We start from the raw sequence: 15,244 nt of genomic DNA on the forward strand, positions 1-15,244 counted from the left end.
AAAACCCGGGAAGTAGCCATCGTATGGTATTTTCGAGATATGTATCAGAAAACATTAACTCCTGGAGTCCTGAGCACGCTATATCACATGGTGTCGACAGGTCGATCATTCATCGTGCCAGATGGACGGTGTGGGGAAGGCTAGTTGGTCAAGCGCCAGTTGCCCGAGAGCTTCTCGGCAACACTCATTTCCAGGCCAGATTTTTAGGTGTAAAGCATTAACTCAAATAAGAAATTACTAAATGGCCATTCATTTCCGTCGTACTAACGACCAATTTTATATATTATCCATTGTACCGTATAGATTATCATTGTCAGCCGAATGTTGGTTCTCGAGAATGAAACAGAATTACATTATTAATGTTATGTGCTATGGTTAGCATAGATATAGCTTATCAATAATACGGTTCCTATGATATGTAAAAGAATTAAAAAATCTATTATTGCATTTGAATTCTTATTGTTAAGTTCTATTATTGTTAAGGTAAAAAAAAATTATTACTCCTGTAGTGTTACAGTCTGTCTATTCGTCATTTTTCATTTAAAATAAAAATAAAATTAAAAATTATATTCTAAATAGAAAAATAAAAATATTTTAATATCAATTACATATATATTTATATCAATTTTAAAAAATTAAGTATATAATGAAAAATGTAAATTTTTATGATTACAACTTTTATTTAGTGTTATATATCTTATTTAACATTCAAAAATATAACTTAAATAATGAAAAATAACACATTATATTTTATACTCTAAAAAAAAATTATATTAAAAAAATTTATCCCTCTTTACTTATATTAAATTTATATTATTTAATACCATTTATAAAAATAAATTTAATACCATTTATAAAAATCTATGGACAAATGAATACTTACTTCGAGGATCGACGAATCCATCGTTTCACCATTTCCTCCTCTCAAATTGGGATTGTCAACCTCGCCACCACCTATTATATGAAAAGATTCTTGCCAACTGAATCCATACGTTTAACTTGTATTTATTTTTTAAGATATTAAAATTTATTAAAATTGCTACAATGGTAATGGTAGGTTAGATTTTTAAAATTTATATAAATGTATAAGTTTTTAAATTTTTTTTATGCATTATATTTTAAAAAGTTTTAAATGGTGAAAGATAAAAAAATTCATTAAACATATATCATCACTATTTTAAAAATAAAATTTCTTTTTTACTATAAATTTTTTTGAGAGTTAGAGTTTGGAGATTTTTGTGGTGAAGATGTTTAGGATTTTGAGATATTAGAGCATTTATAATATTTATTTTTGAGTTTTGTGGATTTGAGTCAATACCATGACTCATTATTAGGAAAAAAGAAAAAAAAAATTGAAAGTTGTTCAAATTAATTTTATACATTTCTTTTTGGGATATTTTTGAGGACATGCATATAATGATGTATTTTGTGACTTGATATACCATTTAGATAGAGGTTTTAAATATGTCCAATAAATTATTATAAGATATATTTATTACATTTCATTATAGATATTAAATAGAATATTTTAGGAAAAATCTGTGATTTAAATTTAATAAAATTATATAAATTAATTTAATTTTATAAATTAAATAATTAATAAATAATAACAAACATCAAAACTCATAATACATATCATATTATTAAAAACTAAATAATTTAATATTAAATTATTATTATTTATTATTTTATATATTAATAATACTTTTTAATCTTGCAATAATTTTTACTATCAATTACTATTTTTATATAAAAAACAAATACCAAAATTACCCTTCTTCACATCCTTTCACTTAATCTTAATCCTCCCCTCCCCTTAATCTTAATCGTTTGTTATTAATAAAAACTTTCTATTCCACCAGAATAAATGGTAAGCAAAAATATAATTTGATCGATGGAACACCCAATCTCTGTAGTCGATATACGCAGCGCCAATAGCGCACACATTGTAGAGGTTGCGCCTTGAAGCCATGACTCAAACCGTGAGCAAATTAATGCAGATTGTGATTGCCTCTTCAAACCGCCAGCAAATTAATGAACCGCGAACAAATTAAAATGCAGGTACAGCAGTAGGGCAGTAGAGCTGGTTACATTATGAGTTATTTTTAATAGATAATTTTAAATCATAGAAATTATAAAAAGAAAGAAAGAAATTATTTTAATGTTCGCTAGCTTAAAGAGAGTTTAGAGGATAGATTGTTTTTTCAAATGCTCGCAGTGTCTGGACAAACCCTTTGCTAAATAGATTATCCCATGAGCTAGCTGCCAGTGTATCTGCCTAACTTTCATTGTTGTCTTTGAGAGCTACACATTCTAAAATGAAATGTTTCTCTGTTTCCACGAACAAAAAATGCATACTCTTTCCTCCCTCACTTCTTTTGGCCTTTTCCAACTGCCAATTTCACAATGAAGTTGATGAGAATTTTGACTCTCCAAGAGATGTTGACCTCTATTATGCATTTGGTTGATGACTATGAGTGGGATTAAACATTTCAATATAGTATTTTTTATTTTTTTCTAGCTCCTTATCCCAAATATGCTTGTGCAACTTTTCCATAACAAAAGTTTTTATCTCTTTGTTGTTTATAGGTCAAGTGTTCAAGCAAATACCTCATTCACTAAACCATTTGTTATTTTGTTGCATCCATGTTTTTTTGCTCTTGCACAATCTGTCATTAAAAAAATTGAAAATTGAAAATTAAAGTAGATTAATTTGGTAAGACTTAACTCCAAGGGTATTTAGGAAATTCAAGCAAATACCTCATTTACTAAACCATTTGTTATTTTGTTGCATCCATGTTTTTTTGCTCTTGCACAATTTATCATTAAAAAAAATTGAAAATTGAAAATTTAAGTAGATTAATTTGGTAAGACTTAACTCCAAGGGTATTTAGGAAATTTGATCCGTGACCTTTTGATAAAGAGTATTTAGCAAGAGCTCCTTTTGATAGAGCAAGTATTTAGCAAAGAGTAACTTGACCAACTAAATTATTCTTTAGGACTAATTTTAAACCATATTATCACATCACATCTAAATACCATTAAAAAAATAAAAATATTCAATTTTAAATATTTAAAATATTCAATTTAATATATATATATATATATATATATATATATATATATAACAAATATTTTTATAGTTTATCAATAAAACAAAATTATTATAGATTTAAGATAAGTTTGAATTTAATATAGATTGTAAGCAAATTAATAAATATGGTTGACATTTTATATAGTTTGGCATTGGTCAGGGTATATTATGGTTATGTCCTAGAATAATATTTGAATAGGAATCTGAATTCAACCAGTAACTTAACGTCTAAGAGGGGGTTGTTTTTAGCAAGACTCTTTGGACTTTCTGGTGTTACAACCCGACGGAAAAATTTGAGGTGAAATCTTGATTTGTGCTATTTACACTGGTTTTTTGGTTTTATATATGGAGTTAATACCATGAAAACTCCCTAGAACATTTTGATTGTTAAGCCTGTTATTTCAATAGATTCTTCTCAGATTTTAGAGAAAATAAACCAGAAAACCCCATCAGAAAACATTCCAAAAAATCTACTAAAAATAACTCTATCTAAGAGTAATATTTTAGATATTTAAAATTTCAATTTAATAAGATATATATAACAAATATTTTACAGCTTATCAATAAAACAAAATTAATATAAATTTAGTATACATCCTAATCATATTAATAAATGTATTTGACATTTTATATAGTCCAGCTTTGACAAAGGTGTATTAGGGTTATGTCTTTGAATAGTATCCCAATATAATTAAAAATTCAACCAATAACTTAATATCTAAAAATGCTTTAATTACACAACTAATGACAGTTTATCCAAAATCCATAAACAAATTTAAAAACTAATTATATCATGACAGTAAATAAGCCTGCAAGAATACATGTCATTTATAAGATAAAATGGTTCAAAGAGAGATTTACACAACATAAAGGAGTGAATTTATAGGCTATTTAATCTCATATATTGAAGCCCCATTTGTCTCTTGCGGTCTCGATAATCCATACCTATGTCATGTAATTCCAACAACGCTTAACTTCTACATATCATTTTCCATATCAGGTCGAGTCCCTTCTCTTGCCAGCTTCAGGTCCCCTCCGAGCATTCTTGCACAATTTCTCGCACATACACTGTGCCACTCACAATTACCTTCAACCTTTTCGTTTGACCAGGAGCTCCTCCACCGAGACAAGCTGATTTGCACTTAACAGCCTCCCTCTTTTTATTTCCAACGCCTTTTCCACCTGATTTCCGAGGACTTTCCTTCGATTTGTCCACGCTCAAAGACTGGATCACTTATTCAATGACTGGGCTTCTATCCTGGACACAGTTGAATATACATCAATCAGAATCCTTACTGCAATAGAATCTTCAATTTTTTAACAATGAATATCGAAATAATTTAGACGAAACTCAAAATATACCAAAAAGATTCACCAGCCTATAAACCTTTTATAAATTATTAAACCCCAAAAAGCCCCCATTAAATATAAAACCCAAAAAAGCCCCATTAAAGGGCCTCAGACATATGTCTGAGACATATTTTAAGAATCGAACCTGGGGCGCCAAGATCCATTCTCCTCGGAGCCATTCTTGAGCTGGGCATAACTCTGAATGGGGATATGCCTTGAGAGTGCAAGTGTCGGGGAAATAGACGACCCAAAGATCCTCTTCCGCTCCCTCAGGAGGTTTGACAATGACACCACGCCACCAGCAGTCAGTGACATAAGCTTCAACTGCATCCCCAACTGAGCAATGGAGAGGCAGCTGAATGTGCGGTGGAATGGGTCTGACTTCACTGTGCAGCCATACCTCCTCCACCAATGGCTTTCCCTCGTCTGTCACAAACTTATCATACCGGATCTTGCCACGCCGGCCACCTGTGGTGAAAGTGAGGATAACTCCCTCAAACCAAGCCCCACCATAACCCTCTTCACTGCTGCACACCTCAACCCTCATTCCTTTACTCAACCCCTTATTTTTTACTCGCCCACTTGCAGAATCTGACTGGTAACGGAAAAAACCAGTGCCGCCACATGGCTGATTTTCTGCTGCCGTCTGTTCTTCTTCAAGAAAATCGCTTCCCAGAGAGCTTTGGACACAACCGGAATCTAGTCCATCTGCGGCGTCCCCGCTGTTAGAAGACGCGTAATTTTCCGTCGTGCAGGACTCCGCCGGCGAACCAGTGCAGAAGGAAGGCGAGCCGCCAGATTCCGCCCACAGAGGTTCCCAGATCTGATGGAGGGCGTTCATTTCTGCAATGCGGAAATCAAGCTTATCCCCACACAGACTGAGGTCTGTGCAAGGCCTTTTATTGACTCCAGTAAACACAGAGGTCAACCTGCGCGGCAGATACTTTGAAGGTCAGTAGGAAGTAACACGGTAAATATTGCGCGGCAGATACTTTGAAGGTCAGTAGGAAGTAACACGGTAAATATTGCGCGGCAGATACTTTGAAGGTCAGTAGCGGCAGATACTTTGAAGGTCAGTAGGAAGTAACACGGTAAATATTGCGCGGCAGATACTTTGAAGGTCAGTAGGAAGTAACACGGTAAATATTACGATGTCCAGTAGGAGACAACGTGGCAAATGTTTGGAAGCTGACTAGGAAATAGGAGGACCTGATTTTAATATTAATTTTGAGAAAGTAATATCGCCGAGGCGGATGACTGAGGACGTCTACGTCATTGTGGGCCCCATTACTTACATCATCGTTTACGTATTCATAATTTCGAGGAAGCTATATAATATATTTTAATTAAAAAGTAAATGATCAACCACAAATTAATTTCGAGGAAGTGATATACAATAATTTAACTAAAAGGAAATAATCAACGATAAATTCAGACTCATTTTCCAGACCGTGTAATAATTATTTTGGATACATTTCTCATTCCATTTTGCCACAAATATTTATTAAAAGGGACATGTCTGAGCTGTCAAATGTCACATACCCGGGTAACCTCGCGGGTAAAAGTAGGGAGTTAGAATTAATTTATACAATTACCACAAGTAATTAATCAATTAACAACTCCACTAATCATCACTAACCATTAGATATCACATTCACTAATACATCAAGTAAATTGCAGTGAAAGACAATAAGTTATATATCCATTTTCATAACCGTTAACCATCCATGTGGTAGTGTTCTGACATAAGCTGTCTCATGAATCCCCTGCATCCATTACTTGATATCCTTAACCATACTAAATAATCATGCACTAAGACATTATGCTTGTCACAACAAATAAAGAACCATCATCATCAAGGACCCATCATCAACAATGGACCCATAAAGCAATCACATCAATCACACCATTGAACACGGATATACCCTGGAAACCCCGTAGGGTGAAAACCAGCAAACGTTTAATCTTCTTATTAAACGCTCGTGAGGTATAAGGGATTCCATCCCTTAACCATTGTCTTAAAATCATTACAGTAAGTTAACATTGAGTTATCACATAACTAGCTACAAGCTAATACAATTTACATGTAAATCTTTCACTTACATACCGCCACATACAATAATCCTTGTGGCATATTTGTTCTAGCAATGGACAATACTGCAACTTGAACTCATCTGCATGGACGAATAATCCTCTTTCCTGCCATAATGTTAAACAACACCTTCCTTTGACACCAACGCCATCTTTTCCTGTCAATGCTGTTGACAACAAGCTTGGCAATAATATTAGATACATTATCAATAATTCATTAAACAACCTTTAAGAAGGATCTTTTTATCTTCTACTCATCTGCATGAGCAAGCATAACATACTAACTCACTAGTACCTCTATTCAAGTAACTTCTTGTTCCACTTTACCCAATGCTTATTCACACTGGTGCATATCTCTCTCTAAGAGATCTAACCATTAGTTTACAAGTCAGTGTTTCTTTTAAAAACAAATAACACAACGGTTAAGTTTACATACTAGGAAATAAACTATTGGTTATGTGTCTTCGCACATACATTCCTTCACATAGTTATCTTTCCAGAAACTAATAAAGATAACTATGTCCTCAAGAAGTGTACATGTCTCACCATCTTTTCTCAAGAAGATTTTGGGTACTTAGCAAGAACCTTGTGTAATTTATTCCAAAGAATAAGGAAGCTACTTAGCTTTTAACACTCTCAAAAAATCACAAAACTACTTAACTTTTACTATGCTATGTGCATAATCTTAGGCTACAAATATTCCCAAAAAAACTTATATCCCTCCAATATTTTAATACATGGAAACTTGCCATTCCAGACAATCATAACCAAACTATACTATGGAATCAAAATACCATATCTTTCTGTGCACATAAACCAAGAATATTTCAAGGAATTAACTTATCATTTTTAGTTGTACCACCAAGCCATCCAAAATAAAACAATGCTGTCCATTATGGAAAACTTAGCGATCAGAGGTCCGAAACCATGTGATAACGAATAGACCTGGGCTCAAAAAGAAGCAAGAGCAAGACCGAGGACCTCCTCGAGTGACTGAATCATCAGAGGCAACCTTGGTACCTCACGCTCACCTGGATTATATTGAACACCTGCCTTCACACTACAATGACTGTCGAATCGCTTACCCAGCATATCGAATATCAAAACAGGCGCAAGAAAACATTAGTTGATAAACTTTGTGTGTACAATTTCTACAAGTTATAATAGAAAATATTCAACACAATTACAAATTTCCATTGCGGTTTCAGTTCAACCCTCTGTGGGGAGAGGTGCCACTACAAACACTGGAAATTCTTAAATCAACAAGACTGTAATTTCCAGGGCAACATGTTAGCGGCAGTTCTTTGAAATATAAAGGTTATCATTCCAAAAACATAACAGGCTTGCGGCCTTGCACAATTTGCTAATCTGCAAACAAGAAATGAAAACTACGAGATACGCACTCCCCAACCAACACAAGGCAACAATATTCTTCAATGCAGGTGAAAAATGCCCAATGGCTGACTGCCGCCACTCCATCGACTGGAAGCAAGACCATTATGTATCCAGAATTCCCTGCTCAATAGCCGCTTTTCCATTTGTTCCGTTCCACCATCCTAAAAATCCCCCCGAATCCCGTTATGTTGAGGGGTTTCTAGTTGTAGATGCCGAACTACCGGGTCCACTTCAACAGTAGTTTCCCGTTACACTTCCATTACCCCCCACACCGTTAGCTCTGTTATGCCATTAACAATTCAACTGCCGATCCCATCAAGAATCAGTTCCGGATTCTAAGCCGCCATTAGCGCCACCTCTGCCGTTCTTTAATTGACAGCTTTAAGGGTAACAGGAATTAGTTCTCAAAACTAATTCGCAATCTCTTTTTTTTTTAAAGAATTACTATTTCGTAGATGAATAATTTACGCATAGGGATGTTACATACTCCCCCCCTTAACAGGAACACCGTCCTCGGTGTTTTTCTTTCATTGAGAACTTGAGATTTACTCATTGTATTACCATCTAAACCACACAAAAAGATGATCCTTCCTTTTTAAAATCCAAGATTTCATTTCAATAAATGACAATAACCGAAATAGTAATGATATAATCAGAAGAGATGTCATTAGTTATAAGCATCAATAAACATAAGCATTCGTAATTGCAAAAATATGCAACTTCTAATCGCCACCACCTGGCCCTTATTCATTCATAATAAACCATTCTCTGTGTCAACTTACCATAACTTACCATCTTATGCTTGAAAATCATGAATACTTTCATGTAAGCCTTTTAATAGTGGGTGGAAAACTCTTCATTCCTCCACGGTAAGTAATTCCTGTAATATATGACTAACAGTTTTCAATCACATTAGTCACTATATTTTGAGTCAAATGAAATATGTTTGACAATCAATCAATTGCTAAATGATTTCTAAATCACAGTACTTTTACAAGTACTTAAAGAGCACTAACACTAATCAACCAATGATAAATCACTACCCACGTGCACACTGCATGAATTTTCATTAAAGACATCCATAATGTACTTCTAGAAGTACCAAAAGAGCACCTAGCTCTCTAACCATCAAAACTGTCAATCACTGCATCCAGCAAAAACTGTCTTAGCTCCCACTAAGATGTTCATAAAATTAATAATACCATAAAGGAATTAAAATTTCCAATTACTCCTTATTGAACATTAAACTCATTTCCTGTTATAAGTGCATAACACATTTCACACAACTATATGTAAAATTTATTTCTAACATAACATATAGTTGATTAGTTATTTCCTTTAGCCATGAAACCACAATGGACTAAAGAATTCCCAACCCATGGGAACTAGTTTCCACAACCAAACCGAGTCATTTTCACATCCAGACAGTTTCTTCGATAGAGACCTTACCAGGTCTAACATAGAATCCCACTGGCCAACCAGCTCAAGAATTCTAGGGAGAGGAGATCTGGGCAGACAAGTACCATCAACCCTTCCGGGCAGGTAGCTGCCATCAACCCAACTCCGGGCAGACAAGTACCATCAACCCCTCCGGGCAGGTAATTGCCATCAACCCAACTCCGGGCAGACAAGTACCATCAACCCCTCCGGGCAGGTATTGCCATCAACCCAAGCACTTGCAGGTCCTACTCGACCGCAATTACACTGGTCTCGCCAGTAAACGCAGGTCCTACTCGACCGCAATCACACTGGTCTCGCCAGTAAACGCTATCTGATCCTAACCAGACGTAGCGTACACAGGAAATTCTTTCCTCTTATGCCATCTGATCCCAACCAGACATAGCATGAATATTTTCTCTTTTGATACTCTTTCTCAAAGTAATTTACACAATGAACCATGTGAACATTATCATTAGCACAACAAACATGCATGTATATCATGCATTTACACTTAACCCCAACATGGGTCCACAACATCAAGATTGATGGGAATCATATCCATCATACACGTTGTATGCATGCAAATTTTCCAAATAACATAATTCATGCATATCATGTAACATCATTCTTTCTCATTTATAATTGCAATTCACATTGCAGCAATTTATGTGATGAGTTTTCTTTTTGCCATTAAGCTACCACTACTTAATCCCATCAGCAACGTTAGTTATAAATATGCATCAGTTAACACGTATTCCATTTCCAAGAATGTTCATGCATACAATATTGTCATGTATAAAAGCATATGCAAATACTCATTAATGTATAAATGTCAACAACCGTTGAGTTAACAATCTAAGCATTTCCAATTTTTCCATAGTCTGTTGTTCCAATTTCAACCATCATTAGTGGAGTATTATCTCACGTTTACTATGGCTAACTTGGGTCATGCATTGTTAATGTAATTAAACATATTCTCTCTAACATACAAAAGATCATAACTCTATATCATAATGACTAATCTTTGTGCATACCATTGCTTATCATATAAGCCTTTCTTTAATGTATACAACCCATATTCCTTTCACTAGAATACTATACAACAAATCACATACCTCTTTCTTAAAGGAAGTCATTTTAATCCTCATTTCTCTATCTTCCGATGTGAGGGTTTCTCAAGATTCCCTTTCAAGAAATGATTAAAGATATCTATCTTTAGGCATAAAAATCAAGATGCAAAAACAAGGTTTACTTATCGTTTATGCATCAAAATCAAGCAATCAACACAGCTCATCCCACAAGACAATCTCTCCAAGAGACTATTATTTTTCAAGGAAGCTAACATGACCACTTTCTTTAAGTACACACAAACTTATAATTCCAAAGTCACAATAGCTACCAATATGCAACATGTGTTCTCCTAACACAATTACTTTACTTCCATGCACATAGTTCTTTTCATAAAACAAGTAAGGATTTTATAGACAAGAGACACGCATTTCACATACAAGACTCACGTGGAGTCTTCCCAATAAGAACTACTTATTTGCTTTATTAAGAAAGCATACAAAATAATCAATTTTTAATTGCATGCTTTAACACATTTTCTTTACCAAGAAAATCTAGAAAAGAACCATTCTTTCATTGCATGCATTCCAATACTTCCTCTACTAAGAAATCATATAAACATTCATATGTATTCTTCAAGAAGGTGAGCAAGATACTTATCTTATCCTTGGACCAACATGCATAACTAACAAATTAAACCACCCTTACCGGAAGCAATTGCTCTACTTATGCAATTAGAAACATAATCTCCAAAGTGTCACACATGCACCAGAGTTACCACTTGATGCTAAATGCAACAAATATAACACTATTATGTATCCATTTCAGAATAACGACTTCAAGGAGACATTACAAAAATCATTAACAACAACACACTATAGTTATCATTTACCAACTCCTTAAGCATGGTCAAGGGAATACTCACATGCATATCAAGCGCTGTCTAATCATTCCCAGGCTTAGAGTCTTTTGCAAGATTCTGACACCCAAAGTTGGCGCTATCTGGTCATCACCAGACTTAGCGATTTCTTTTCCCATCTCCGTCTGTCCCTGCAGCACGGTCTTCTTCCTTCTCCTTGCTTCCTTTTCCTTTGGAAGCATCCATAGCTGGGGAAGGTAGTTAGAGTTTACTGACAACTGTATTAACGCAGGTAGTCCATTTATGAATAATTATCACATGTAATTATACCATGAATGGGTCCAAGAAATGTTACTCACTGAACATGCTTCTACAATTAACTTCACACTGGAATGCAACATGCATCAGAAATCCATCATTCCCATAGTAGAGATAAATTCAACCATCATTAAATCGAGGCTCCAATGATTTTTACCTCTCAACAAGTAATGATAAACACATACCATGCTAATGGATTTCACTTAATTAGAGGGTAATCAACATTAAATCTATTAAGACATGAGCATATACTATTCATCATGCATTCTCATGGTGAATAAAGTTAAGAACTCCTCCCATAAACAACTAGAACTATAGCACAGAGAGAGTAAGAATCTTCACACACACATTCCATGCATGTGACATCAATCAACTTCACTTATTTACGAATTGTAGCAATCTTAGTCCAATTCAAATGCATATAAGTTCTATGGGTTAGTCATACAACACTAACCAATCTCAACTACCAATTGTCTTCATGCATCCATGACAAGACTGAATCAAAAGTTAGCTATGACAATCAAGTCTCGCTGCTTGACTCATTGCATGTTTTCAGTATCTAAAGGGGTTCTTCTAATGTCCTTTTTAAAACAATTTTTCATTCTATTCAAGGATGTTTCCCCAATTTATATTCATGCATTTGCTCATTCATTGTAACTTCAATTTTGTTCATTAAATACATCATTGTTATTGCCATATTTGCAAATCAAACTTGGTAGTTGATTGTCACTTTCGTCAATGAGTGTTCAATATCGTTCTTAAGTGTAATGAGTACTCAATATTGTTCTTAAGTACGACAAAAGTTTTCATTGTCTTTTCCTCATCAGGAATCCAATGTTATGAATGTAATTATGCAACAACTTATCACTTATTTCTCAAGGAAGTTATAAACACGAATCACACCCATCATGCCAAAAGTAGTGTACGACATAAATGAATATGCGACTGATTAAACTCATACCTGAGTTAATGCCTACTGATGGCGTACCTCAATATCCTTTCCGCTTACCAATTCCCAAAGGCGCCAGTACTGCAACCTTTAGCTCTGATACCACTTGTCACATACCCCGGTAACCTCGCGGGTAAAAGTAGGGAGTTAGAATTAATTTATACAATTACCACAAGTAATTAATCAATTAACAACTCCACAAATCATCACTAACCATTAGATATCACATTCACTAATACATCAAGTAAATTGCAGTGAAAGACAATAAGTTATATATCCATTTTCATAACCGTTAACCATCCATGTGGTAGTGTTCTGACATAAGCTGTCTCATGAATCCCCTGCATCCATTACTTGATATCCTTAACCATACTAAATAATCATGCACTAAGACATTATGCTTGTCACAACAAATAAAGAACCATCATCATCAAGGACCCATCATCAACAATGGACCCATAAAGCAATCACATCAATCACACCATTGAACACGGATATACCCTGGAAACCCCATAGGGTGAAAACCAGCAAACGTTTAATCTTCTTATTAAACGCTCGTGAGGGTTTTCACCCCTCACTCAATGGTTTATAAGGGATTCCATCCCTTAACCATTGTCTTAAAATCATTACAATAAGTTAACATTGAGTTATCACATAACTAGCTACAAGCTAATACAATTTACATGTAAATCTTTCACTTACATACCGCCACATACAATAATCCTTGTGGCATATTTGTTCTAGCAATGGACAATACTGCAGCTTGAACTCATCTGCATGGACGAATAATCCTCTTTCCTGCCATAATGTTAAACAACACCTTCCTTTGACACCAACGCCATCTTTTCCTGTCAATGTTGTTGACAACAAGCTTGGCAATAATATTAGATACATTATCAATAATTCATTAAACAACCTTTAAGAAGGATCTTTTTATCTTCTACTCATCTGCATAAGCAAGCATAACATACTAACTCACTAGTACCTCTATTCAAGTAACTTCTTGTTCCACTTTACCCAATGCTTATTCACACTGGTGCATATCTCTCTCTAAGAGATCTAACCATTAGTTTACAAGTCCGTGTTTCTTTTAAAAACAAATAACACAACGGTTAAGTTTACATACTAGGAAATAAACTATTGGTTATGTGTCTTCGCACATACATTCCTTCACATAGTTATCTTTCCAGAAACTAATAAAGATAACTATGTCCTCAAGAAGTGTACATGTCTCACCATCTTTTCTCAAGAAGATTTTGGGTACTTAGCAAGAACCTTGTGTAATTTATTCCAAAGAATAAGGAAGCTACTTAGCTTTTAACACTCTCAAAAAATCACAAAACTACTTAACTTTTACTATGCTATGTGCATAATCTTAGGCTACAAATATTCCCAAAAAAACTTATATCCCTCCAATATTTTAATACATGGAAACTTGCCATTCCAGACAATCATAACCAAACTATACTATGGGATCAAAATACCATATCTTTCTGTGCACATAAACCAAGAATATTTCAAGAAATTAACTTATCTTTTTTAGTTGTACCACCAAGCCATCCAAAATAAAACAATGCTGTCCATTATGGAAAACTTAGCGATCAGAGGTCCGAAACCATGTGATAACGAATAGACCTGGGCTCAAAAAGAAGCAAGAGCAAGACCGAGGACCTCCTCGAGTGACTGAATCATCAGAGGCAACCTTGGTACCTCACGCTCACCTGGATTATATTGAACACCTGCCTTCACACTACAATGACTGTCGAATCGCTTACCCAGCATATCGAATATCAAAACAGGCGCAAGAAAACATTAGTTGATAAACTTTGTGTGTACAATTTCTACAAGTTATAATAGAAAATATTCAACACAATTACAAACTTCCATTGCGGTTTCAGTTCAACCCTCTGTGGGGAGAGGTGCCACTACAAACACTGGAAATTCTTAAATCAACAAGACTGTAATTTCCAGGGCAACATGTTAGCGGCAATTCTTTGAAATATAAAGGTTATCATTCCAAAAACATAACAGGCTTGCGGCCTTGCACAATTTGTTAATCTGCAAACAAGAAATGAAAACTACGAGATACGCACTCCCCAACCAACACAAGGCAACAATATTCTTCAATGCAGGTGAAAAATGCCCAATGGCTGACTGCCGCCACTCCATCGACTGGAAGCAAGACCATTATGTATCCAGAATTCCCTGCTCAATAGCCGCTTTTCCATTTGTTCCGTTCCACCATCCTAAAAATCCCCCCTAATCCCGTTATGTTGAGGGGTTTCTAGTTGTAGATGCCGAACTACCGGGTCCACTTCGACAGTAGTTTCCCGTTACACTTCCATTACCCCCCACACCGTTAGCTCTGTTATGCCATTAACAATTCAACTGTCGATCCCATCAAGAATCAGTTCCGGATTCTAAGCCGCCATTAGCGCCACCTCCGCCGTTCTTTAATTGACAGCTTTAAGGGTAACAGGAATTAGTTCTCAAAACTAATTCGCAATCTCTTTTTTTTTTAAAGAATTACTATTTCGTAAATGAATAATTTACGCATAGGGATGTTACATCAAATATGTATGATTTAGATGTTTTTGAGATATTTTTGGGAGGTTGAATATATTTATATAAATAAAAATACATTTTGAAAAATATCTATCACAGTTCCACTCACAATTAT

General features: G+C 34.7%; 1 protein-coding gene across 1 annotated transcript in view; it reads right to left on the minus strand.

Moving 5' to 3' along the window:
• Window positions 1-5,388, minus strand: part of LOC149217077 (protein SWOLLEN 1-like) — a 229,741-nt gene extending 224,353 nt beyond the window's left edge. Inside the window, exon 1 of the mRNA XM_089391308.1 lies at window positions 4,590-5,388. Coding sequence (XP_089247434.1) covers window positions 4,590-5,285 — 696 coding nt within the window. The 5' untranslated portion in view covers window positions 5,286-5,388. The remainder of the gene's footprint in view (window positions 1-4,589) is intronic.
• Window positions 5,389-15,244: the final 9,856 nt, after the last annotated feature.

This window comes from Pinus tabuliformis, chromosome 1_1, assembly GCF_031772625.1.
Source record: "Pinus tabuliformis cultivar Carrire ecotype Pingquan chromosome 1_1, CPIR1, whole genome shotgun sequence".
Taxonomy (NCBI): Eukaryota; Viridiplantae; Streptophyta; class Pinopsida; order Pinales; family Pinaceae; genus Pinus; species Pinus tabuliformis.